The sequence below is a fragment of the Pseudophryne corroboree genome, chromosome 4 (assembly GCF_028390025.1).
Source record: "Pseudophryne corroboree isolate aPseCor3 chromosome 4, aPseCor3.hap2, whole genome shotgun sequence".
NCBI lineage: Eukaryota > Metazoa > Chordata > Amphibia > Anura > Myobatrachidae > Pseudophryne > Pseudophryne corroboree.
In genome coordinates this window covers 121,487,653-121,514,856 of record NC_086447.1, presented here as the reverse complement: position 1 = coordinate 121,514,856, position 27,204 = coordinate 121,487,653, and the positions used below count along the sequence as shown (strand labels likewise).

Genomic DNA, 27,204 nt, shown 5'->3' with positions numbered 1-27,204 from the left:
TAACAACACCTGAGACATCTCACCCCCCGCGGAGGGATACATGCCCTATTTCCTTTGCTCTCTAACTGGAGCAGCCACAGGATTAGCAGCACAAACCCAGAATAAGTGGGGGGAGGCGGAGCATGAGCTGCGTGAGCCTCTAACCGTATTCGACATCCTCTGCTCTTGATGGACAGCGAACCGGGCCTATCAGAGACGTGCATGGCCTCCGTTCTCCCTATGGCTCAGTCCCGCTCCTGCACTGAGAGCAGCCGCTGACATTGAGTAGTGAGGCTGCAGCGTCAGAGGACAGGCACACTCCACTCAGGCACAAGGGAGAGCTTCCCGGCCACGTAAGTACAAGCACCGTGGAAGATGATGTCTTGCTGAAAGGGATCGGCTGCAGCCATCCCTTTTCCTCCTCTCCCTCCTACCTCTGCAGAAGCTGGTTTATATATAGAGCATTTTATATATTTTTTCTTTGGGGTAATTTTTATTTTTTGCAAGGCAATCATCTCAGAGCCCGGACACAAAGCACCAAGCTCCCAATCTGCAATCGTCCTCTGCTGGAGTTTACATGCACTCACCCCATCGTGGAAGGACCATCGATCTCTTCTGTCCTTGATTGAACTTTCCCAGGGCTGCAAGCCTTGCACATCGGGTTATTGTTCCTCCTCCATCTGATTGCTCGGCCACCCTCAGTCGGTGCATGGCTTGTGCTCCTGCTTAACCCACTGCTGCTAATCCTACTATGCTCCTCTACAGGACTATATAGTACATAGACCATTCATTTCCCTTTTATTGCGAATTGTCCTCGGAAAGAGCTCCGCACGCCATCTACAGTTAACACCAAGTCAACTTTGTTATTGTTCCCAATAAAAGTCGCGTTATTATGTGGCAGAGGAAAAGATCGCAGTTGAAAAATTAAAGATTTTATTATTTTTCTGGAAAATCGTATTTTTTTTTCTTCTTGAAAGGAATTATATTAATATAAAATATTCACCTCTCTATAGTATTGTCTTGTGAAAGCGCTGGTGTTTGCACGAGAGCCGGATGGAATGCTGAAGTCCGCTTAGAACGTTATTGATGCATTGTAACAACTTTTAAACACAACGTTCTAAACGCACCTGGCGAGCGCTCTGATCGCTGCCTTATTAGCCCCACAGCGCTATTCTCCCCCCATAGCAAGCTACCCCCCATCCACTTCTATTCTTCCACTTGATAGAGATCTATCTTTGCTCTTGCACAACCCCCTTCCTCTGACATTGACGCTGCCTTTGATACATTGCTGCTCAGTGATTTTGGAAAGCCCCCCCATTACTAACAAAAGCACAAAATCCTCCATACACCCCAGCCTGGGATTTGGCTGCTCTCCCATACTCATGAACATACAAAGGTCGAACCCTATTACAATCACAAGGTATGGGAGATCGCGGAATAAAACCCAGGATTTTGAAGAGTTATCGACCATAAGGTGTACAGAACCCAGCCAGAGCTTCAGCCCAAACCTCGGCTCCCCAAGCCCCCCAGAGACTCCCAACTCGTCGCATTGCGTTTCCTGCATTGGGAAATACTTATTGTTGGAGCCTTTGGAGGGAGACCACGTTTTCCGTGCAGTGCATCTACATAGTGGCGAGGAGCTGCTCTGCAAGGTAATTCTCCGGCAATCCTCTTCATCGTGTGTTTATTCTTTGTTTATTGCTTGTGCAATGATGTAGCAGTTTTAATTCAATAGTTTATTGTCCCGATTCTTTATGTTTGCAGTAAAAGAAAAGATGTAGACATTACATTAGCGTGGGGGAGGGGCAGCAGATCAGTCAATGAGTAGTTCAGACAGACTAGTATAATACATTTGGGAATACATCTCCCCCTCTTCCCAAATAGAGTCTGCAGGTGTGCACATAACTCCTTTTGGTTAGAAAAAAATAATTCCGCTTTGATCTCTCATTTATAGTTGCATTCTAACTGTGCTCACAAAGCCCCTTTATACAGTACCTGCTGTTGTCCAAGCAGTTCCCTCTAGATAAAATGACCCCATTGTATACAGGCGCTCATCAATAGCTTCCCTTTTGCTGTTCAAGTACTTGGGTCAACATACATGAGAGAACTCATTTTATTTCTCCTGCCTATGTTCGGTTTCCATTCACTTTATTTTATTTTGCAGTATACCATAAAGAGACATCTTGTGCATATGCAACATATAATCTGCTCTCTTCATTCATTCATAAACAATGGGGCATGAATGATGTAATTGCAAACTGCAGACAGACACATAATTCCCTATGGAGGCTAATATGGCAATCCATTCTGAAGGATTTCAATGGAATACTTTATGTAATGCAGACGCAGTAAATGTATTTATAGGGGGGACTAATGTTAATCGCCAGTTGTGAATGAGTCATGTTTTACAGTGTTTATGAATGCCTGTCATTTACTTTTGTATTCCCGTTCCCTTTTATAAATGTTAAAAGTTTGTTGAAATAGAGTCCTGCATTGCATAAGCTTCCCTCGGTGGCCGTGTTCCTATTGTTACACACAATGCAACTTTATGCTGACATAACTAAATGAAATTGCATAGTCTACACGTAAAACACTCTCGTTCCCAGGTAATCATTTAATTCGTGCCAATAAAAAAATAAGAAATATATTATTTTTGTAGAGGTTTCTTGGGTAAAGAATTAAATATTATGCTTTATCCCTACAAAGGCTGGGGTCATATAGTTTAAAGATGTGTGTGATTCATATTTCTGCCACATTGCTGACTTAATTGCTATAACTTCCAGTGCATGTGAGGATTCCATCTGCGTTCAGTTTTTCTTAATCTTCTTCGTTTTTTTTTTTTTTTTTTTTTCTTCTTAACTCCTCTTTTTGGTTTCATCTCTTGTTTTAGGTTTTTGATATACGCTGCTATCAGGAGTCCTTAGCTCCCTGTTTTTGTCTACCTATACACAGCAACATTAACCAAATAGCTGAAATCATTCTTGGAGAGGCTAAAGCCTACGTGTTCTTTGAGAAAAGCCACGGGGACATGCATTCTTTTGTTCGTACCTGCAAAAAGCTCAAAGAGGAAGAGGCTGCCAGACTGTTCTATCAAATCGTGTCTGCCGTAGCACACTGTCACGATGGTGGAGTGGTACTGAGAGACCTTAAACTTAGGAAATTTGTTTTCAATGATGAAGAAAGGTAAGACTACAAAGTGCATCATTTTATTATATTTAAAAAACAAGCAAAAAAAAAACCCCAATTTTTTTTTTTTTGTGCTTTTAGGTTTCAAAACACTGAAAGCAATACTAAAAACAAACAAAACTCTTAAACGTAGAGCTCTGTTTAGTAATATACTGCTTTGTTTTAGATGGTTATATTACATTTTATAATGAATATTTTCAAACAATAATCATTGCACAACAAATTAGCATTTCCTATAGTCAATTTAAGGCTATTGTTCTCTCTAATAATTTAGCAGCCTGTAACCTGATCTATACAGCCAGGATCTGTGTAACATCTCAGCTGTGCAGAAGTGTGAAATGCGGTGTTTTGTAAACTATTTCATATGTAGGTTATAATGAAGCAAACAATGTATTTGGTCTTTGCGTATTGTACAAGATGGTACATTGTCATAGCGGAAGATACCTATACAATGACCTAATTATGCATGCACCAAGTCTGATGCATCCTTGTGCATGTCTGACCAAACTAGATTGAGGTGGAGATTTAGGATATTTTTTAGCATTGTAGATTATAGCCTATTAGAAAAGTATATATTGCCAGTGCCCACTAATTACGTTCAAGGTAGGCAACCCATTGACTGTACAGATGCAGAGAAATTGAGTTTCACATGTCCTGAATAAACCGTGTGACGGCACCATAGTTTTGGACTCCTGAATATATATTCCTTGCCTGATATTCAATTTGGCCCGAAGAGACATCGGGAGTAAAAACCCCCGATGTTTCTTCGGGTGCTGCTGTCGGGCTATTTAATTTGCTCGGCCGGTAACAAGTCTTCTTACACCCGAAAACACACAGGTTCAGTGAAACCTGTGTGTTTTTGGGTGAAATAGCCCCGTTTTTGGATGAAAACGGGGCTGTTTTCGGGGATTTTGCTTCGCCTGTGGCTGGCAGGTGAAGCAAAACCCCCAATAACCCGTGGCACGCGCCGGCTTATCAGGGCCAATTATATAGCCCCCGGTGCCGATACTTATCACCCGGCACCCTTGGGACAAATTGAATATCCCTGTAATTGTGCAATGTTTCTTGATATATTTTATCAGTTTAGGTCAGTGGTACCCAAACTCTGGGGCAGATTTATTAAGCCTGGCGAAGTGATAAAGTGGAAGGGGATAACGCACCAGCCGCCAATCGGCTCCTAACTGTCATTTTACAGCCTGGGTTTGAAAAATGACAGTTAGGAGGTGATTGGTGCATTATCACCTTCCACTTATCACTTCACCAGGCTTAATAAATCTGCCCCTCTGTCCTCAAGGACACCCAACAGTTTGTGTTCTAGGTCACCCAGCAGGTGCACATGTGTATTCATTACTCACTGATATTTTAAAAGATCCACAGTTGGAGCTAATTATTTCACTTGTGATTCTGTGAGGAGACCTGGAAAATGGGAACTGTTGGGGATCCTTGAGGACCGAGTCTGGAAGCCGCTGGTTATTCTAAGGTGCCTATTAGTATGAGTGTGCTATTGAGGTTATTGCTCCTGAAGCCATGTAAACTTGTTCAGTCTAGGAGCAGGTAATGAAGGAGAACATTTGAGAACAGTAGCACAGCTGTAAAGTGCTTCAAGAGCATAGGATAGTCCTATAACAACACTAATAGGCAGCGAACCACGCATAAGGGTTCTAAGGTCTTTTGATGTAACGACAAGTACGTGCAGAGACTCGCCAAAGTCTGATAGACTTCATATAGTGATTATGTATAGTAAAAAAACTGCTTAATTAGATCCTTCCATCATCCCACGCACAGCAATATTGTTTTTCACTTAGTGGATGACCAAACATTGTTGCAGTCAGAATTGTAAGAACTCATTGAATGGTCATAATGGTGTGTGCTGCGCAGTGATGCTGTCTTGTGATTGGTTGCATAAGAGCACAGTCCGCTGTGTCAGCCAACCTGCCTGTTCTGTAATTGCTAGCTGTATCCCACATATTTCTGCTGACTGTTGCACCTGTTAGATCATTCCAAACCTCCGCCTGACTATGTATGGTGTGGGCAGCAATTGTAGCTGGTCACCCAAGTGGCAGGTGGTTGTTTATCAGACCACACGCATATCTGACAATCCATAGGTTTAAAGTAAAGATTTTTCTGGGGAATGTTGTGACCTCTCTCTGCCCATTTTGCAACTTATAAGGCCACTAAACCTATAATATTTGAAATTCTTCCAATTAGAAGGGCATCAGAAACCAATAATGTGTGTGTGTGTGTGTGTGTGTGTGTGTATAGAGAATAGCCAACCATGTAATCTCCTGTCTGTTATCAGACAATCCTTAAGCATAAGGGCTCATCCAAATGAGCCTAGTATTCATTTATCTTTAAGAGAGGACACAAACCACAAGTATGCCTCCAGGAAGAGTGGTGGTTGTCCTTCCAATATTGTCTACCTCTAGTGTCCTGTAATAGTCTGATCAGATGGAGATTGGCGTAAGTGGTACTGATGCTGCTATTTGTGACCATTTAGTTATAGAACAGCCCAAAGTGCCAATGAATTGCTCTTGGTACTGTAATTCTTATCCACAACTATGGCTGCTTTCAACTAGAAACGGAGAACCAGGTGCTAAGCTGGTACAACAGCAATCTAAGGCCTCCAATTCATGTTAGGAATGCACCAAATGCAGGATTATGTGGAGGGTCTGCTCTGGCTTTTAATGCTACTTTATGTGGGATTTGGTCTACCCGCATTCATCCAATTTGTATTCCGATACCACAGTGCGATCTTCCATTACTTCATATAGGCCTCTGCAGTAGAATCTCTTCTACAATGATTTAATCTACTGTTGATTTTATAGTGTTTTTATATTTTGGGAGTGTCTGCACTTATTTCCAGTCTACCTTCCATAAGATCCACTGTTTTCTTCAGGGATGGCACCAATTACTCCTGGTTGATGCTGGGTGATACAGGGGTTTTAGCCCTTTGGCCCAAACATTTGGATAACATTTTGGTGTTACTGGGGCCTGTTAGCGTGGTCCGACGATTAGTACACCTAGAGACCAAGGGGGAAATGTATCAAACCTTTTAGAGAGTGTAGAAGTCACCCATAGCAGTCAACTGTCATCTAGCTAGCGACTTATGAAGTACATTCTATAATTTGGTAGGTGGAAGCTGATTGACTGTTGTGTACAACTTCTCCTCTTCTCCTTTCTTTAGAGGGGTTGATACATCTCACCTTGCGAAGTCATCCTCTGATCAAATTTACCAGTTTGCCCAATTGTGGTCCCCATGGCTGTGGCTTGTGTTGCTATCTGCATCACTAGTTTTTAGGCCACACATGGCAGTTTCAGGCTGTATTGTTTTGCTTATATTGCACTGTGTATAACTAGCATAAAGCCAGACTAAAACACAGATTCCACATACCCATATGAGTAACATTAGATGATGGCGATCTTCAGAATTTCCCTGCAGTAAGTGTAATGTGGTGGTGACTATCCAAGAGCGTTCCTGCTGTACTTTCTCCCATGTGAATCCCAGGGTGAGAGTTTTCTGGATTAGTCTGCTGTTGACAATGGTTTTCTTGTATCATTTTTATGTCCGTCAGCTGATCTTGCTCATGGTATTGCTAACCTCTTGACCTCGCTCAAATTGAATAGAGCACAAACCGGGCTAGAGGAAATTGTTAATCGGCTTTAGCTAAGAATATAATGTAATCTGGGTTGCATAAAAATAGGGCAGTTTTTTTTTTATTTATTGTAGGGTTTCCTGATTTGAGAAGTTCTACGTTCCTCAAGTTTGGTTACCATTGGTTCTATGTTTAATAAAAAAACAAAACAAAACAAAAAAAAAACTAAATGGGCCTGTTCAGCATGTGGGTGGCCTGCAAATGTGTTCCTGTGTATGAATTTTGGGGGTCATTCAGGCCTGATCGCTGCTGTGCGTTTTCGCACAGTGGTCGATCAGATCCAAACTGTGCATGCACCGCAATGCGCAGGCGTGACGGACAGCTGCAAAGCGGATCGCCGGTCAGTGACTGGTTCGTGCCAAGGATCCATTCGCACGGGCGTTCGCAAGGAGATTGACAGGAAGAGGGCATTTGTGGGTGGCAACAGACTGTTTTCAGGGAGTGTTTGGAAAAATGCAGGAGTGTCCAAGCATTTGCAGGGAGGGTGTCTCACGTCAAATCCGGTCCTGAACAGCCTGATGTGATTGCAGTGGCTGAGTAAGTCCTGGGCTGCGCAGAGACTGCACAAAATCAGCTTGTGCGGCTCTGCTACACATGCGATCGCACACTTGCACAGCTAAAATACACTCCCCTGTAGGCGGCGACTATCTGGTTGCAGGGCTGCAAAAATTGCTTCCCAGCGATAAGGTCTCCCTCCCCCTTGTTTGGAACAGTAGACCAGATAATGTCCTTGCTGCAGGCATCCCAACTTGTTTTTGCCAACTTCCTTCAGGTCCATCTTTTGCTTGTTAGTATTTACAATTCAAGTAATCTTTTGCATTCCAAGGCATGTGTATGGGAAGCCTGAATTTCCAGTTTGGTTCTTTTGAGTGGAGGTTCTGGAGATGTATGTTGTAGTGCATGAGACATTAAACTACAAGACACCTCCATTCATAGAAAATGTTTTATCTATCCTTTTTTATTTTTTTTTTATTTTTTTTGGTTCTCGTGTGTGTGTGTGTGTGTGTGTGGTACTGCCTGTGATTGAGTTTGATACACAGAGATGTTTGGTACTTCTCCATTTATGCTGGTGGATATACAGAGTACATTCTGGAGGCACTATTGTAGACTAGTTTCAAGAGCCAGGAAATCGTGTTGCTTTAAAGAAATAAAATAGAACAAAATTGTGGCTTATTCAGAGGTAACATTGACAGGACTCCTTTTAAAATAATCGGACGAGGAAAGTCGTGTTATCTTTTATTTCAATGCAGTAGTTTGGAAGTAATTTCATTGTTGCCACAATGTAATAGGACACGCTCTTATTTATGTGGAGCACATGTTTCGTGTTGGTAGCGTGCAACAATGTACACGCCCCCTTTTGAAGGTGTTGCACAAGCTGGCTAAACCTGCATTTCTCTATCGTCCTAAGTGGATGCTGGGGTTCCTGAAAGGACCATGGGGAATAGCGGCTCCGCAGGAGACAGGGCACAAAAAAGTAAAGCTTTACTAGGTCAGGTGGTGTGCACTGGCTCCTCCCCCTATGACCCTCCTCCAGACTCCAGTTAGATTTTGTGCCCGAACGAGAAGGGTGCAATCTAGGTGGCTCTCCTAAAGAGCTGCTTAGAGAAAGTTTAGTTTAGGTTTTTTTCTTTACAGTGAGTCCTGCTGGCAACAGGATCACTGCAACGTGGGACTTAGGGGGAAAGTAGTAAACTCACCTGCATGCAGAGTGGATTTGCTGCTTGGCTACTGGACACCATTAGCTCCAGAGGGATCGAACACAGGCCCAGCCGTGGAGTCCGGTCCCGGAGCCGCGCCGCCGACCCCCTTGCAGATGCTGAAGCGTGAAGAGGTCCGGAAACCGGCGGCTGAAGACTCCTCAGTCTTCATAAGGTAGCGCACAGCACTGCAGCTGTGCGCCATTTTCCTCTCAGCACACTTCACTGGGCAGTCACTGAGGGTGCAGAGCGCTGGGGGGGGGCGCTCTGAGAGGCAAATATAAACCTTATACAAGGCTAAAAATACCTCACATATAGCCCATAGGGGCTATATGGAGATATTTAACCCCTGCCTGACTGGAAAAATAGCGGGAGAAGAACCCGCCGAAAAAGGGGCGGGGCCTATCTCCTCAGCACACGGCGCCATTTTCTGTCACAGCTCCGCTGGTCAGAACGGCTCCCAGGTCTCTCCCCTGCACTGCACTACAGAAACAGGGTAAAACAGAGAGGGGGGGCACATTAATGGCTATATATATATATATATTAAAGCAGCTATAAGGGAGCACTTAATATAAGGATATCCCTTGTATATATAGCGCTTTGTGGTGTGTGCTGGCAGACTCTCCCTCTGTCTCCCCAAAAGGGCTAGTGGGTCCTGTCTTCATTAGAGCATTCCCTGTGAGTTTGCGGTGTGTGTCGGTACGTGGTGTCGACATGTATGAGGACGATATTGGTGTGGAGGCGGAGCAATTGCCAAATATGCAGATGTCACCCCCCAGGGGGTCGACACCAGAATGGATGCCTTTATTTGTGGAATTACGTGATGGTTTATCTTCCCTTAAACAGTCAGTTGAGGACATGAGGCGGCCGGACAATCAATTAATGCCTGTCCAGGCGCCTCAAACACCGTCAGGGGCTGTAAAACGCCCTTTGCCTCAGTCGGTCGACACAGACCCAGACACGGGCACTGATTCCAGTGACGACGGTAGAAATTCAAACGTATTTTCCAGTAGGGCCACACGTTATATGATTTTGGCAATGAAGGAGACGTTACATTTAGCTGATACTACAGATACCGTAAAACAGGGTATTATGTATGGTGTGAAAAAACTACAAACAGTTTTTCCTGAATCAGAAGAATTAAATGACGTGTGTGATGAAGCGTGGGTTGCTCCTGATAAAAAGTTGATAATTTCAAAAAAGTTATTGGCATTATACCCTTTCCCGCCAGAGGTTAGGGCGCGCTGGGAAACACCCCCTAAGGTGGACAAGGCGCTCACACGCTTATCCAAACAAGTGGCGTTACCCTCTCCTGAGACGGCCGCACTTAAGGATCCATCAGATAGAAAGATGGAAGTTATTCAAAAGAATATATACACACATGCAGGTGTTATACTACGACCAGCTATAGCAACTGCCTGGATGTGCAGTGCTGGAGTAGTTTGGTCAGAATCCCTGATTGAAAATATTGATACCCTAGATAGGGACAATGTTTTACTGTCGTTAGAACAAATAAAGGATGCATTTATCTATATGCGTGATGCACAGAGGGATATTTGCACACTGGCATCTCGGGTGAGTGCTATGTCCATTTCAGCCAGAAGAGCCTTATGGACACGACAGTGGACAGGCGATGCGGATTCAAAACGTCACATGGAGGTTTTGCCGTATAAAGGGGAGGAGTTATTTGGAGTTGGTCTATCAGACTTGGTGGCCACGGCTACTGCCGGGAAATCCACTTTTTTACCTCAAGTCACTCCCCAACAGAGAAAGGCACCGACCTTTCAACCGCAGCCTTTTCGCTCCTACAAAAATAAGAGAGCAAAGGGCTTGTCGTACCTGCCACGAGGCAGAGGAAGAGGGAAGAGACACCAACAGGCAGCTCCTTCCCAGGAACAGAAGCCCTCCCCGGCTCCTGCAAAAACCTCAGCATGACGCTGGGGCCTCTCAAGCGGACTCGGGGACAGTGGGGGGCCGTCTCAAAAATTACAGCGCGCAGTGGGCTCACTCGCAGGTAGACCCCTGGATCCTGCAGATAATATCTCAGGGGTACAGGTTGGAATTAGAGACGGATCCTCCTCATCGTTTCCTGAAGTCTGCCTTACCAACCGTCTCTTCCGAAAGGGAGAGGGTGTTGGAAGCCATTCACAAGCTGTACGCTCAGCAGGTGATAGTCAAAGTACCCCTATTACAACAAGGAAAGGGGTATTATTCCACTCTATTTGTGGTACCGAAGCCGGATGGCTCGGTAAGGCCTATTCTAAATCTGAAGTCCTTGAACCTCTACATAAAAAAGTTCAAGTTCAAGATGGAGTCACTCAGAGCAGTGATAGCGAACCTGGAAGAAGGGGACTTTATGGTATCCTTGGACATCAAGGATGCGTATCTACACGTTCCGATTTACCCCGCACACCAGGGGTACCTCAGGTTCATTGTTCAAAACTGTCACTATCAGTTTCAGACGCTGCCGTTCGGATTGTCCACGGCGCCTCGGGTCTTTACCAAGGTAATGGCCGAGATGATGATTCTTCTTCGAAGAAAAGGCGTATTAGTTATCCCATACTTGGACGATCTCCTAATAAGGGCAAGGTCCAGAGAACAGCTGGAGACAGCTTTAGCACTATCTCAAGAGGTGCTAAGACAACACGGGTGGATTCTGAATATTCCAAAATCCCATTTAATCCCGACAACTCGTCTGCTGTTCCTAGGAATGATTCTGGACACGGTTCAGAAAAAGGTTTTCCTTCCAGAGGGAAAAGCCAAGGAGTTATCCGATCTGGTCAGGAACCTCCTAAAACCAGGAAAAGTGTCAGTACATCAATGCACAAGAGTCCTGGGAAAAATGGTGGCTTCTTACGAAGCAATTCCATTCGGCAGATTCCATGCAAGAATATTCCAAAGGGATCTGTTGGACAAATGGTCAGGGTCGCATCTGCAGATGCACCTGCGAATAACCCTGTCACCAAAGACAAGGGTGTCACTTCTGTGGTGGTTGCAGAAGGCTCACCTATTAGAAGGCCGCAGATTCGGCATTCAGGATTGGATCCTGGTGACCACGGACGCCAGCCTGAGAGGCTGGGGAGCAGTCACACAAGGAAGAAACTTCCAGGGAGTATGGACGAGTCTGGAAAAGTCTCTTCACATAAACATTCTGGAACTAAGAGCAATCTACAATGCTCTAAGCCAGGCGGAACTTCTCCTGCAAGGAAAGCCGGTGTTGATTCAGTCGGACAACATCACGGCGGTCGCCCATGTAAACAGGCAGGGCGGCACAAGAAGCAGGAGTGCAATGGCAGAAGCTGCCAAGATTCTTCGCTGGGCGGAGAATCACGTGATAGCACTGTCAGCAGTGTTCATCCCGGGCGTGGACAACTGGGAAGCAGACTTCCTCAGCAGACACGATCTTCATCCGGGAGAGTGGGGTCTACATCCAGAAGTCTTCAACATGTTAATAGACCGTTGGGAAAGACCAATTGTAGACATGATGGCGTCTCGCCTCCACAAGAAACTGGACAAATATTGCGCCAGGTCAAGAGATCCACAGGCAATAGCTGTGGACGCACTGGTAACTCCTTGGGTGTACCAGTCAGTGTATGTGTTTCCTCCTCTGCCGCTCATACCAAAGGTATTGAAGATCATACGGCAAAGAAGAGTAAGAACAATACTAGTGGTTCCGGATTGGCCGAGAAGGACTTGGTATCCGGAACTTCAAGAGATGCTCACGGACGAACCGTGGCCTCTACCTCTGAGAAGGGACCTGCTACAGCAGGGTCCCTGTCTTTTTCAAGACTTACCGCGGCTGCGTTTGACGGCATGGCGGTTGAACGCCAGATCCTAAAAGGGAAAGGCATTCCAGAAGAAGTCATTCCTACCTTGATTAAGGCACGGAAGGAAGTCACCGTGAAACATTATCACCGCATTTGGCGAAAATATGTAGCGTGGTGCGAGGATCGGAGGGTTCCGACGGAGGAATTCCAACTGGGTCGTTTCCTACATTTCCTGCAATCAGGATTATCTATGGGTCTCAAATTGGGATCCATTAAGGTTCAAATTTCGGCCCTGTCAATATTCTTCCAAAAAGAATTGGCCTCTGTCCCTGAGGTCCAGACTTTTGTCAAGGGAGTACTGCATATACAGCCTCCTGTGGGGCCTCCGGTGGCACCGTGGGATCTAAATGTAGTTTTAGATTTCCTCAAATCCCATTGGTTTGAACCATTGAAAAAGGTGGATTTGAAATATCTCACATTGAAAGTGACTATGTTACTAGCCCTGGCCTCTGCCAGGAGAGTATCTGAATTGGCGGCTTTATCTTATAAAAGTCCTTATCTAATCTTCCATTCGGATAGGGCAGAACTGCGGACTCGTCCGCATTTTCTCCCTAAAGTGGTATCAGCATTTCATCTGAACCAACCTATTGTGGTGCCTGCGGCCACTAGCGACTTGGAGGACTCCAAGTTGTTGGACGTTGTCAGAGCCTTAAAAATATACATTGCAAGGACGGCTGGAGTCAGAAAATCTGACTCGCTGTTTATATTGTATGCACCCAACAAGTTGGGCGCACCTGCTTCTAAGCAGTCGATTGCTCGTTGGATTTGTAACACAATTCAACTTGCACATTCTGTGGCAGGCCTGCCACAGCCTAAAACTGTAAAAGCCCACTCCACAAGGAAGGTGGGCTCATCTTGGGCGGCTGCCCGAGGGGTCTCGGCATTACAACTCTGCCGAGCAGCTACGTGGTCGGGGGAGAACACGTTTGTAAAATTTTACAAATTTGATACCCTGGCAAAGGAGGACCTGGAGTTCTCTCATTCGGTGCTGCAGAGTCATCCGCACTCTCCCGCCCGTTTGGGAGCTTTGGTATAATCCCCATGGTCCTTTCAGGAACCCCAGCATCCACTTAGGACGATAGAGAAAATAAGAATTTACTTACCGATAATTCTATTTCTCGGAGTCCGTAGTGGATGCTGGGCGCCCATCCCAAGTGCGGATTATCTGCAATACTTGTACATAGTTATTGTTAACTAATTCGGGTTATTGTTAAGGAGCCATCTTTAAGAGGCCCTTTCTGTTGTCATACTGTTAACTGGGTTTAGATCACAAGTTGTACGGTGTGATTGGTGTGGCTGGTATGAGTCTTACCCGGGATTCAAAATGCCTCCCTTATTGTGTATGCTCGTCCGGGCACAGTACCTAACTGGAGTCTGGAGGAGGGTCATAGGGGGAGGAGCCAGTGCACACCACCTGACCTAGTAAAGCTTTACTTTTTTGTGCCCTGTCTCCTGCGGAGCCGCTATTCCCCATGGTCCTTTCAGGAACCCCAGCATCCACTACGGACTCCGAGAAATAGAATTATCGGTAAGTAAATTCTTATTTTTGCTGACTGCGCTTTTAATCATATTGAGACAGCAGTCCAAACTGCAATGTTTGTGTAGGAATGAGCAGGCCAAGTGTTGGGGAAAAGAGCAGTGGCAGTGACTGAAGGATGTGACTGAACCTGTCACCTCAGCACATTCCTATATGAACAATGTGTAAATTTGACCATTGCTCAGCGTTCTGTTTGTGTGCTGAGCTCTGAATAGCAAGCATTCTGATGCAACACCCGCATTCCCCCCCCCCCCCCCCCCCCTTTTTTTTTTTTCTTTTTTTTTTTTTTTTTCTCTACTTTCACACAGGTTACAAATATTTTTCTGTGTGTGATCTGAAATGGCCACATATTGCTGTAAGCATTAAATAGTGTTGGTTGTACTTTTGTTTTTGTTTTTTTTGTTTTCCGTTCTGACTGTAAGCACAAACTGCAGCAGCTACTGTAGTTACGTCATGACCTGTAGTTACTTTGTATTATGTGCATGTTTGTTTTTTTGAGCAGTTAATTTTGGGTTAGAATGGTGGGTCTACCAAATTGAAAACCCTCTTTCTCTAACGTCCTTGAGGATGCTGGGACTCCGTAAGGACCATGGGGAATAGACGGGCTCCACAGGAGATAGGGCACTTTAAGAAAGCTTTGGATTCTGGGGGTGCACTGGCTCCTCCCTCTATGCCCCTCCTCCAGACCTCAGTTTTACACTGTGCCCAGAGCAAGATGGGTGCACTGCAGAGAGCTCTCCAGAGTTCTCTGCCTGAAAGCATTTTTGTTTGGATTTTTCCTTCTACTTTTTACTACTTTTTCACAGGGAGCACTGCTGGCAACAGGCTCCCTGCATCGAGGAAGAGAGGAGCAGACCTTCTTGTCAAAGATAGGCTCGGCTACTGGACACCATTATCTCCAGAGGGGGTGAATGCAGGTTCTTACTGGGCGTCCACCCCCGGAGCCGCGCCGCCGTTCTCCTCACAGAGCCAGAAGTCGGAAGACGTCTCAGGCGGCAGAAGCCATCAGCTTCACTGAGGTAACGCACAGCACTGCAGCTGTGCCTCATTGCTCCCATACACCTCACACACTCCGGTCACTGTAAGGGTGCAGGAAGGGGGGGGGGGCGCCCGCCGCCCTGGGCAGCAATATAAACCTCTGCATGGCAAAAAGACTATATACATGTACAGGTGGGCTCTGTACATGTATATAAAAGAGCCCCCGCCATATTTTACTAAATTTGAGCAGGACAGAAGCCCGCCGCCGAGGGGGCGGGGCTTCTCCCTCAGCACTCACCAGCGCTATTTTCTCTCCACAGCACTGCTGAGGAAGCTCCCCGGACTCTCCCCTGCTTACACACGGTGAAAAGGTGCTTAAAAGAGAGGGGGGGCACATAATTGGCGGTTTACATATTACATAGCGCTGCTGGGGAAAAACACTTTGTGTTGGTCTCCAGGGTTATTGCGCTTGGGTGTGTGCTGGCATACTCTGTCTCTCCAAAGGGCCTTGACGGGGATACTGTCTTCAGGAAAGGGGTTCCCTGTGTATGTGAAGTGTCGGTACGCGTGTGTCGACATGTTTGACGAGGAAGGCTCGCTTACTGTGGAGGGGGAGTGTTTGAATGTCAGGTCGGCAACGCCGACACCGGAATGGGTGGATATGCTGAATGTCTTGAATGCAAATGTCAATCTATTGCATAAAAGGTTAGACAAGGCAGAAGCTAGGGATCAGTCAGGTACCCAGTCCATGCCTGTCCCTATGGCGCCAGGCCCGTCGGGGTCTCAGAAGCGCACCATATCCCAGATCGATGACACAGATACCGACACAGATTCTGACTCTAGTGTCGACTATGAAGATGCAAAATTACAGCCGAAGGTGGCAAAAGGTTTTCGGTACATTATTATGGCCATTAAAGAGGTTTTGCATATTACTGAGGAACCCCCTGTCCCTGACACGAGGGTACACATGTATAAAGAGAAAAAGCCTGAAGTCACTTTTCCATCATCATTTGAATTAAGTGAATTGTGCGAAAAGGCTTGGGACTCTCCAGATAGGAGACCACAAGTTCCCAAAAGGATTCTAATGGCGTATCCTTTTCCACAAACTGATAGGATACGCTGGGAATCTTCACCAAAAGTGGACAAGGCGCTGACACGCTTGTCCAAAAAGGTGGCACTGCCTTCTCAGGATACGGCTTCCCTCAAGGAACCGGCTGATCGCAGGCAGGAAATTACCTTGAAGCACATTTACACTCACTCCAGTACTATTGCTAGACCGGCTATGGCGTCGGCCTGGGTTTGTAGTGCGGTTGTGGCATGGGCAGATTCCTTATCTGCGGAGATTGACACCTTAGATAGGGATGCCATTCAAATGACCATAGAGCATATCAGAGATGCTGCCTTGTATATGAGGGATGCTCAGAGAGATATTTGTTTATTAAGCTCCAGAATAAATGCTATGTCTAGTTCTGCTAGGCGACCCCTGTGGACCCGGCAGTGGACGGGAGATGCCGATTCTAAGCGGCACATGGAGTCCATGCCGTACAAGGGGGAGGAGTTGTTTGGAGACGGCCTCTCGGACCTTGTCACTACGGCTGTTAAGTCGAATTTCTTACCTTATGTCCCCCCGCAGCATACTAAGAAGGCACCTTATTATCAAATGCAGTCCTTTCGTTCCAACAAAAACAAGAAGGTGAGGGGATCGTCCTTTGTTACCAGAGGAAAAGGCAGGGGAAAGAAGCTGCACACAGCTAGTTCCCAAGAGCAGAAGTCCTCCCCTGCGTCTGCAAAGTCCACCGCATGATGCTGGGGCTTCCCGGGGGGAAGCAGATCTGGTGGGTGCTCGTCTTCGGTTTTTCAAGTTCAAAATAGAATCACTCCGGGCGGTCATCGCCAGCCTGGAGGGGGGGGGGGGGGGGGGATTGGATTTTGTCCCTGGACATAATGGATGCATACCTTCATATTCCAATATTCCCCCCCCCCCCCCCCCCCCCTTCATCAGGCGTTCCTGAGATTTGCAGTGCAGGACTGTCATTACCAATTTCAGACGTTGCCGTTTGGGCTTTCCACGGCCCCGAGGGTTTTCACCAAGGTAATGGCGGAAATGATGGTGCTCCTGTGCAGACAGGGGGTCACAATTATCCCATACTTGGACGATCTCCTAATAAAGGCGAGATCTCGGGAGAAGTTGCTGGACAGCGTGTCTCTGTCCATGAAGACGTTGCAGCTACACGGCTGGATTCTCAATATACCGAAGTCCCAGCTAGTTCCTACAACGCGTCTGACCTTTCTAGGCCTGATCCTAGACACAGACCAGAAAGAGGTTTTTCTTCCGATTGAAAAGGTTCAGGAACTCATGACCATGGTCAGGAACCTATTGAAACCAAAGAAGGTTTCAGTGCACGGGGTCCTGGGGAAGATGGTGGCTTCATACGAGGCCATCCCTTTTCGCTAGTTTCCATGCGAGGACTTTTCAATGGGACCTCTTGGACAAGTGGTCCGGGTCCCATTTACAAATGCATCAAAGGATCACCCTGTCTCCCAGGACCAGGGTATCTCTCCTGTGGTGGCTGAACAGTGCTCACCTTCTAGAGGGTCGCAGGTTCGGCATTCAGGACTGGGTCCTGGTGACCACGGACGCAAGCATCCGAGGCTGGGGAGCAGTGGCACTGGGAAGAAATTTCCAAGGTCTCTAGTCAAGCCTGGAGACTTGTCTCCACATCAACGTCCTGGAGTTGAGGGCCATATACAACGCCCTGCATCAAGCGGAGAACTTACTTCGGAGAAGACCGGTTCTGATTCAGTCAGACAATGTCACGGCAGTGGCTCATATAAACCGCCAAGGCGGAACAAGGAGCAGAGTAGCCATGGCAGAAGCGACCAGGATTCTACGCTGGGCGGAAGGCCATGTAAGCGCGCTGTCAGCGGTGTTCATCCCGGGGGTGGACAACTGGGAGGCGGACTTCCTCAGCAGGCACGACCTGCATCCGGGGGAGTGGGGACTTCATCAAGAAGTCTTTGCACAGATCGCGGATCGGTGGGGCCTGCCTCAAATAGACATGATGGCGTCCCGTCTCAACAAAAAGCTAAAGCGGTATTGCGCCAGGTCAAGGGACCCTCAGGCGGTAGTGGTAGACGCTCTGGTGACACCTTGGGTGTTCAGATCGGTCTATGTGTTTCCTCCTCTTCCTCTTATACCCAAGGTCTTGAGAATTGTAAGAATAAGCAGGGTCAGAACAATCCTCATTGTTCCAGATTTGCCACGGAGGACTTGGTATCCGGAACTGCAAGAGTTGCTCACAGAAGATCCGTGGCCTCTTCCTCTAAGGCAGGACCTGCTGCAGCAGGGGCCCTGTCTGTTCCAAGACTTACCGCGGCTGCGTTTGACGGCATGGCGGTTAAACGCCGGATCCTAGCGGAAAAAGGAATTCCGGAGGAAGTCATTCCTACCCTGATCAAAGCTAGGAAAGACGTGACGTTGAAACATTTATCACCGTATATGGCGGAAATATGTTTCTTGGTGTGAGGCCAGAGCTGCTCCTACGGAGGAGTTCCATTTGGGCCGCCTACTAAACTTCCTTCAAACAGGAGTGACCTTGGGCCTAAAATTAGGGTCCATAAAGGTCCAGATTTCGGCCTTATCCATTTTCTTTCAAAAAGAATTAGCCTCTCTTCCTGAGGTACAGACTTTTGTGAAGGGGGTGCTGCATATTCAGCCTCCCTTTGTGCCTCCGGTGGCGCCTTGGGATCTTAACGTGGTGTTACGTTTCCTCAAGTCACCTTGGTTTGAACCACTTAAAACTGTGGAGTTGAAATACCTCACGTGGAAAGTGGTCATGTTGTTGGCGTTGGCTTCGGCGAGACGTGTTTCAGAATTGGCGGCTTTATCGCATAAAAGCCCATACCTAGTTTTTTACGTGGATAGGGCAGAGTTGAGGACTCGTCCTCACTTTCTGCCAAAAGTGGTCTCATCTTTTCATGTGAACCAACATATTGTCGTGCCTGTGGCTACAAGGGACTTGGAGGATTCAGAGTCCCTGGATGTAGTCAGGGCTTTGAAGATTTATGTGACCAGAACGGCTTGGATCAGGAAGACTGAAGCTTTGTTTGTTCTGTATGCGGCCAACAAGGTTGGCGCCCCTGCTTCAAAGCAGACTATTGCTCGCTGGATCTGTAACACGATTCAGCAGGCGCATTCTACGGCAGGATTGCAGTTACCGAAATCTGTTAAGGCCCACTCCACTAGGAAAGTGGGCTCTTCTTGGGCGGCTGCCCGAGGGGTCTCGGCATTACAGTTGTGCCGAGCAGCTACTTGGTCGGGGACAAACACCTTTGCAAAGTTCTATAGGTTTGATACCCTGGCTGAGGAGGACCTCCTGTTTGCTCAATCAGTGCTGCAGAGTCATCCGCACTCTCCCGCCCGTTTGGGAGCTTTGGTATAATCCCCATGGTCCTTACGGAGTCCCAGCATCCTCAAGGACGTTAGAGAAAATCAGATTTTACTTACCGGTAAATCTATTTCTTGTAGTCCATAGAGGATGCTGGGCGCCCGTCCCAAGTGCGGACTTCTTCTGCATGACTTGTATATAGTTATTGCTTACATAAGGGTTATGTTATAGTTTTCGGTGATACCGTGCCTATGTTGTTCATACTGTTAACTGGGTAAGTTTATCTTAAGTTATACGGTGTGATTGGTGTGGCTGGAATGAATCTCGCCCTTAGATTTACAAAAATCCTTCCTCGTACTGTCCATCTCCTCTGGGCACAGTTTCCCTAACTGAGGTCTGGAGGAGGGGCATAGAGGGAGGAGCCAGTGCACACCCAGAATCCAAAGCTTTCTTAAAGTGCCCTATCCTGCGGAGCCTGTCTATTCCCCATGGTCCTTACGGAGTCCCAGCATCCTCTACGGACTACGAGAAATAGATTTACCGGTAAGTAAAATCTTATTATATTACAGAAGTTCCAAAACTCAGTCATTAAGGCACCCTAACGGTCCAGGTTTAAAGGGTATCACTGAGCGCAGATGATTCAATAAAATCGAGGTGCTAATTAAGTCCTCTGCGCCCAAGCTTGGTTATCCTTTAAAACCTGGACTGTTATGGTGCATTGAGGGCGGAGTTTTGGAACCTTTGCTCGATTAGCTTCCTGTAACAGATGTGGTGATGCCCTCTCCTTACACCCATGCTTCCTTAGTCTGAAACTCCATTACTACTCCATGACCTGATCCCACATGTACACCTTACCTAACACCAGTTGTATATATGGCAATACACTTTTTCCATTTTATTCCCCATACAATATTAGAACCCTACGGATTTGCAGAATTGCCAACCAGATTACATGAAGTGGGGAAATTTTACATTGAGTGTAATCTTTATATTTAATCGGCTAAGTATTAATAATTTTATTTTTGTTATAAGAGCAGCTACTCCGCAATGACCACATCTGCAGCTGCTGGTTCAAGTGTACGATTTCAAGCAACGCTGTGTATTTTATAATCTGAGTCCCAGTGTTTTAACAAAATCTAAAGGCTGTTACTGTGGGTGTTATACATTTACAAAGATTTGCGTTTTGTGGTTACATTAATGAAAAATAAAATGTACTATCACTTCACACACCTGTTATAGATAACCGTGTAGTCCCAGGAAAGTCTGGAATCTTGCAGGCAGTTGTCCATACACCATTTTGGTTTTTGTTTTCTATATTTAATTACTAAACTTAAATCTAAATTTGTCTGTCTTAAAATAGCAGCAGCTTCAGGAGACTTTGAGCTGAATATATTTCAGATAGTGTTAATAGTGAATGTAATATTTGGTATATAGTGCTAGCATATTCCATTACGCTTTCCAATTGGGAACAAAGCCATAATAAAACACTGGGTAATAACGGACAAACAAAGAGGTAAGAGGGCCTTGCTTGCAGGATAACAGTCTGTAGGGTATATTCAATTAGGGTCGAAAACTGACGTCTGTCGAAAAGATGGCCGTTTTCGACTTTTTAAGGTCGAATAGTGATTTGACCTATTAAATCCCATCAGTTTTTATTCGACAAGTCGTGGAATTCGACTTGTCGAATAGTACAGGAATCGGCGGTATAGCTGCCGATTCACGTACTTTTGAGTGAAACGGGGCAAAATTCGATAGGATTTGGCCCCGTTTCCGACCATCTCAGTCCGACAGTGTCTGACTGAGATGTGGGACCCGGAGGAGGAGAGCGGGGGCGCGGGGAGACGGGACAGCCGCGGGCACCCTGGGAAAGAAGCGCTACAGCACAGCAGTTGGATGTCTCACAGCTGCGCCGCTCACGGCAGTGTCCACCCGGCTCCAGCAAGTGAGGTCCCCGCTGGTCTCCCTGCAGCTCCCCCCCCCCCACCCCCCCCTCTCTCTCTCCTCCCCTGGGTCCCTCATCTCAAGTCGAATTAAGATGAGATTGAGTAGGGGTTGTCTGATCCATTCCGACAAATGCATGTCGGAGTGGATCCGACCCGAATTGAATATACCCCTATATATTTACAGCAAATATATTTTCAGTAATCCCATTGAAATGAACTATAACTGTGTACACACTCAATGGCAACACACTTTTCTGGGGGGGGGGGTCTTAGGGCCTCATGGTCCTCCTCTTTAAAAGCATATACTAGCTTTGTGTGTGTGTCTATGTATATAGATAACTAGATATATATATAATTTTTTTTTTTATACATTTCTAAATTTTTATTTTTTTTCATATTCATGAATATCCTCATTTTCACGGATGTATAGATGTTCCTGTGGCGTGGGGTGTGCAATACTAGGGGGCAGATTCAGTTTCATGGACTCTGCTGTCGGTAGCACGTTTATCAGCCTATTAAGGCAGCTGCGTGCAGAATCTGACTTCTGTGAGTTAACAAGTAACCAGTGCTTTGAGTCTTCCCAAATGTGGATTGAATTTTTATATCCTCCCTTTAGTATTTGCTACATGCAAGGCTGGGCTCCAGAAGGAAGTTTTTGTTTTCATGTTAGATCCAGTAAACATAAGCAAAGTGCATGTCCGGCCGGAGTAGTCACGGAGTAGTCATTCTCAGCATTCTAGCTGGAATAACCTTGAAGCTTATTTTACTAGATTTTATTCATTATACACAAGTTGAACATCATGGAAGACTTAATTTGCTCTCCTGTGGTTTATTTTTTTTATTTTTTATTGCATGTCAAGATTCTGTAAACGTTCAGCTTTGCAATAATCTGACTGTTTAATTTATTTGGGTGTTATCTGTCTCCAGGGTGCAACAGAAGCCTCTTCCACTATACTCATTGTGGGTGGAAACTAGTCTTCTATTTTATTTGTTGGGACAATGGTTTGGAGTCTGGTTGGAACATTTTGCATTGCGTTTCTTAGCCTCTGTGTTGAATGATATTATTTATTTTTTGGTCACACTGTTAAAAGGCTAGAGGGAATGGTCGGCACCATCTCCTAATCTTTGGGGAATCTGTACATAGCTCACTGTATGGTGTACATGGCCCCTTCTGGCAATTCTGTAAAGCCTATTTGGGGCTTCATTCATAATCTCTAAAGCTGCACAATCCTATATAGCAAAATATGCGTGTATATAATTACAAATGTACATAGAAAATTTATAGAAAAGCTTATCTGGAAACTCCAAATCGAACAGCTCTGTACAGTAGCAAAAAGAAAAAGCAATCACAAATATTTTTAATATTTTAATGATACAAACTGTATTTGGCATTTTGACTTTCAAGAGCTGCAACATGGAAAAGCATTAACAGCACTTGAGAGATGAATCTGAATACAAAATGTTTTCTATTACCAGTGGGGGAAAACCACAGAATTACAGCAGTAATTCTTCAAGACAGAACCTACGTCTGCGTTTCCCGGGCAACAGGCAGGGAAATCCGTGGAAAAATAATTCTCTCTCTCTCTCTCTCTCTCTCTCTCTCTCTCTCTCTCTCTCTCTCTCTCTCTCTCTCTCTCTCTCTCTCTCTCTCTCTCTCTCTCTCTCTCTCTCTCTCTCTCTCTCTCTCTCTCTCTCTCTCTCTCTCTCTCTCTCTCTCTCTCTCTCTCTCTCTCTCATATGGTGTGTATGGGGCTGTGCGAAGAGGGCATTTATTTTAACCTGTTCATGTACTCAAGCCTGTTTAACTACTAGAGTACGTGCATCAGAAATAACCAGACAATTTCATCTCCGAGTGTGGTCTGTGGTAAAAGGGAATCATAAACAGAGGTGTTGATCTGTGAAATAGTTTTCTAACCATTTCATTGATCAAGTTGTTTTTGTTGCTGTGTAAGAGTGCTGAATGCAGTGATTGAATTCCCTTATCAAAGTGCCTTTGTCTTGCATGGGGTTCCCTGTCTGTTTCCATGGATACAACAATGCATTTCCTGTCTTGAAGTGCCATGGCTGACTGATATAAGCTTCTGCGGTTTCATTCACCACTAATGGGAAGGCATTCACAGGCTCAATTGCTTCCTCTTTTTGACATGCTCATGACTTCTGGACAGAAACAAAATCTAATCAAACAGTCATAGTATTGATCTAGATGTGGAGGGTTCTTTTGTCCTTTTCCTCTTCTTTTTTTTTTTTTTTTTTTTTCTGTTAATGCTTTTTGAGCATTTTTTTTCTTTTTTTATATACAGGTTGAGTATCCCTTATCCAAAATGCTTGGGACCAGAGGTATTTTGGATATGGGATTTTTCCGTATTTTGGAATAATTGCATACCATAATGAGATATCATGGTGATGGGACCTAAATCTAAGCACAGAATGCATTTATGTTACATATACACCTTATACACACAGCCTGAAGGTAATTTTAGCTAATATTTTTTATAACTTTGTGCATTAAACAAAGTGTGTCTATATTCACACAATTCATTTATAATTCATATATACCTTATACACACAGCCTGAAGGTCATTTAATACAGTATTATTAATAACTGTGTATTAAACAAAGTTTGTGTACATTGAGCCATCAAAATACTAAGATTTCACTATCTCGGTCTCACTCAAAAAAGTCCGTATTTCGGAATATTCCGTATTTCGGAATATTTGGATATGGGATACTCAACCTGTATTTATTTTTTTAAATTGATGGTTCTATGATGCCGCCCCCCCCCCCCCCTTCTTTTTTTTTTTTTTTTTTGAAGGGGTGGGTGTTTCTTGCTTACTTCTATTTACTCTAGCACTGTTTTGGAATGCAGAACTACATTGTTGGGGAAAAATGCCCTAGTCCAGCCTTCCTTGATATAATAGAATAAGTCCATTCCTCTTAATCGATGAAGAGGTGGGGGTTTTTTTTCTGTGCCAATTAACCAATTATTATTGCTCTTATTTTCTGTAGCCTAATAAAAATAAAAAAACGTACATATTATTTATTTACCTTTTTTTTTAATGTGTATTTTGTTTTTTCTTACAGAACTAGAGTGAAACTGGAAAGTCTGGAAGATGCTTATGTTCTAACGGGAAATGATGACTCTCTGTCTGACAAACATGGCTGCCCAGCCTATGTAAGTCCTGAAATTCTAAATACCAGTGGCAGTTACTCTGGCAAAGCTGCTGACGTTTGGAGTCTGGGTGTTATGCTCTATACCATGTTGGTTGGACGATATCCGTTTCACGACATTGAGCCTAGTTCGTTGTTCAGCAAAATACGTCGTGGCCAGTTTAACATTCCAGAGACACTATCACCCAAGGCAAAATGCCTCATACGTAGCATACTTCGTCGGGAGCCATCGGAACGGCTAACATCTCAAGAAATTCTGGACCATCCTTGGTTTTCCACAGATTTCAATGCATTGAATTCAGGATTTGGTGCTAAAGAAGTATCGGATCAACTGGTGCCTGATGTCAATATGGATGAGGAAACGGACGCATTTTTTAACTGAGCACAAAACTTTATTTTCGGTACTTGAGCTGATCATGTCCACATGAAGAAGACCTTCTGGACTGTAGTATTCAAAATCTGTATTGTCCCAGGATTGTAGCTTGGGAAAGGCTACTCCGGGCTTCTTGGATTGAGAAGACAAGTCTACAAGGAACTACTCTACACATGTAGCATTAAGGCTGCTATACAGTTATTCTTTTATTTTGTTTTTGTTTGTTTTTTCTTAAATAATTAGCATGGATCAATTGTAGCTACACCCTGTTTGGAGCCAAGGAGACTCACAAGCCAATTCCAGTGCAGCTATGTCACTCCTGTTATTGGCAAATTTGTCAATGTTTTGCCTCGCACATCCTGGCATCGCACTGTTACAGAATATTTCTTGTGCCATTGTTCAGGGAAGGTACAATTGGCTATTACTTATTTTGTACTTGTGCCAAAAATGGTACAGTGAGCTATAGAAAGGTAAAACTAAGTTTGATGCACTGACACAAAGTGGGTGCTAAAAGCAGAATAAGTGTTGTATATTTTTTTTTTCCCTCCAATTTTAAGCTCTTATTTTGTCTAATTGCAAACTACTTAATATTCCTGTCAGGAAATGAAATTTTAATGCTTTGCTCCCTTTAGGGGAAGTAATTCATTTAACAAGCTGTTCTGTTTTCTGTTAAATGGTTTTCTACAGGAAGCTGTTATCATTCAAACTTCCAGATGCATTATTGCTATGCTAATGGGAGGACAATATTACAATTGGAAAAATAAACAGGGTTTGATATACTGGCTTCCAGACTTGCCATCTTGCACTTACAGCCAGGAGCGTATATGATATAAGCTGCAGAGCCATTTTTTAAAGGATGGTATTCAAATAACTTCTCCATATTTTTTTTTTTTCCTCATTGAAATAATTCCTCAGCAAGGAAGAGTTTATTTTAAGGTAACATTTCAAGGAAAATAGTTTTTATAAGCTTATGACTACCCAGTAAGGATCCCCTTCCCATAACCCCTGCATGGACATGCATTAAAGTGTACCTTTTTGTATTGTCAAGAATTATTTATTTTCATGAAAATGTCACAGTAGTGATGTATTAAGCCAGTACTTCAATTAAATTACGGGTTGACTTACAATGACTTATTACATGCTGTACACCTTATTTTTTTTTCTGTGTGTATTTTGCCACTTTTTTTTTTTATTTTATTTTTGAATTTTTTTTATTTTATAGCTTGTAATAAATGAGACCTGGCATTTCTTCCCACCCTCACCACCTCTCTATTGCTATATAATAAAAAATATAAGCATAAATATTTGTGTTTCCCTGTACCTCAGTTGTTCTGATTTTTAAACTGCTTGTATCTGTTCTGTGAAATGGTTGTTTTTTTTTTTTGTGTTTTTTTTTGGGTAGGTACATGTTGACTTTGTAAGTATGTAAATGTTACTTGAATTTGTGCTTACTTGTAGTATGTGGCATGTGCGTGCAGCTACTTGGCATATTAATTCTGGGACACAGATTGCCTGCCCTGTGGGAAGACCTACGTTTTTTAATTACCAATATATTTTTTTTTTCTTTATTCCACCATTTATTCCGGACAATTTATACTTTTTTATTTTAGATTTGACTAAAATATGACAACTGCAGCTGATCCGATTTTGTTTATTGGTATCTAATAGTAAAAGCAGTGGTAAACAACACTGGCAATGGTGCTTTGTCAGAAGGACTTTACAATTCAAAACTTTATTTTTTTTTTTTATTTTTTTTTGTTCCCTCCTGCCCCAAAGGCCCATTTAATTTTCTCCATCTTTTAGTTCCTTGTAAGGTGAGTGACTGGTGATAAAAAATGCATGGTGAGGTGTTATGCCTCTGGTGCTTTGAATGTTATGTATTTTGGTTTAATGTTTTTGTCCTAATCTCTTCAATAAATTGTGCATATTTAACTAAAACCCTTTTCAAGTTTTTATTGGGTCTATTCGTTTATTACTAATGGAGGGCTGAGTCATGTAACCCAGTGTAACCTGTGTATAAGGGCCGCACTTAAGCAGACTTAGTGACACCCCTCCAATTATTCATCATTGATACTTTAGACCTGTAGGGGTTCAGGATTATTATCTTGTACCTAAAATGTAGGGGCTGACTCATGAGTCTGCCACAAGATAAACCCTATGCTGGCTTTTCCATCTGATCCATTTGTCACACAGCTTCAGAAATACCTGGTCCTACGGAGTTCTTGAAGATCTGTAGCAAGGTGTGGGACATTGAGGGTAATTCCAAGTTGATCGCAGCAGGACATTTTTTAGCAGTTGGGCAAAACCATGTGCACTGCAGGGGGGCAGATATAACATTTGCAGAGAGAGTTAGATTTGGGTGGGTTATTTTGTTTCTGTGCAGGGTAATTGCTGGCTGCTTTATTTTTACACTGTAATTTAGATTGCAGATTGAACACACCACACCCAAATCTAACTCTCTCTGCACATGTTATA

At 44.4% G+C, this 27,204-nt stretch overlaps 1 protein-coding gene and 1 long non-coding RNA gene across 3 annotated transcripts in view; one reads left to right on the top strand and one right to left on the bottom strand.

The window, feature by feature from the left end:
- Positions 1 to 656, bottom strand: part of LOC134909018 (uncharacterized) — a 185,323-nt gene extending 184,667 nt beyond the window's left edge. Inside the window, exon 1 of the long non-coding RNA XR_010175829.1 lies at positions 567 to 656. This is a non-coding gene — a long non-coding RNA (uncharacterized LOC134909018). The remainder of the gene's footprint in view (positions 1 to 566) is intronic.
- TRIB2 (tribbles pseudokinase 2) lies at positions 255 to 26,667 on the top strand. 2 transcript variants are annotated; one of them, XM_063915388.1, is made up of 3 exons: positions 255 to 332; positions 2,870 to 3,162; positions 24,270 to 26,667. In XM_063915388.1, the coding sequence occupies exons 2-3, from the start codon at positions 3,008 to 3,010 to the stop codon at positions 24,736 to 24,738; spliced, it is 624 nt and encodes a 207-aa protein (XP_063771458.1). In that variant the 5' UTR covers positions 255 to 332; positions 2,870 to 3,007; the 3' UTR covers positions 24,739 to 26,667. The 2 variants fall into 2 exon arrangements, with proteins under 2 accessions (XP_063771458.1, XP_063771457.1); XM_063915387.1 differs by lacking the exon at positions 255 to 332 and adding an exon at positions 805 to 1,631.
- Positions 26,668 to 27,204: the final 537 nt, after the last annotated feature.

Bases quoted from the DNA above. Each gene is read 5' to 3' on its own strand.
- TRIB2 (XM_063915387.1), top strand. From the start codon at position 1,362: ATGAACATACAAAGGTCGAACCCTATTACAATCACAAGGTATGGGAGA. The intron at 1,632-2,869 runs GTAATTCTCCGG...CTCTTGTTTTAG, and splicing joins GCGAGGAGCTGCTCTGCAAG to GTTTTTGATATACGCTGCTA. The intron at 3,163-24,269 runs GTAAGACTACAA...TTTTTCTTACAG, and splicing joins GTTTTCAATGATGAAGAAAG to AACTAGAGTGAAACTGGAAA.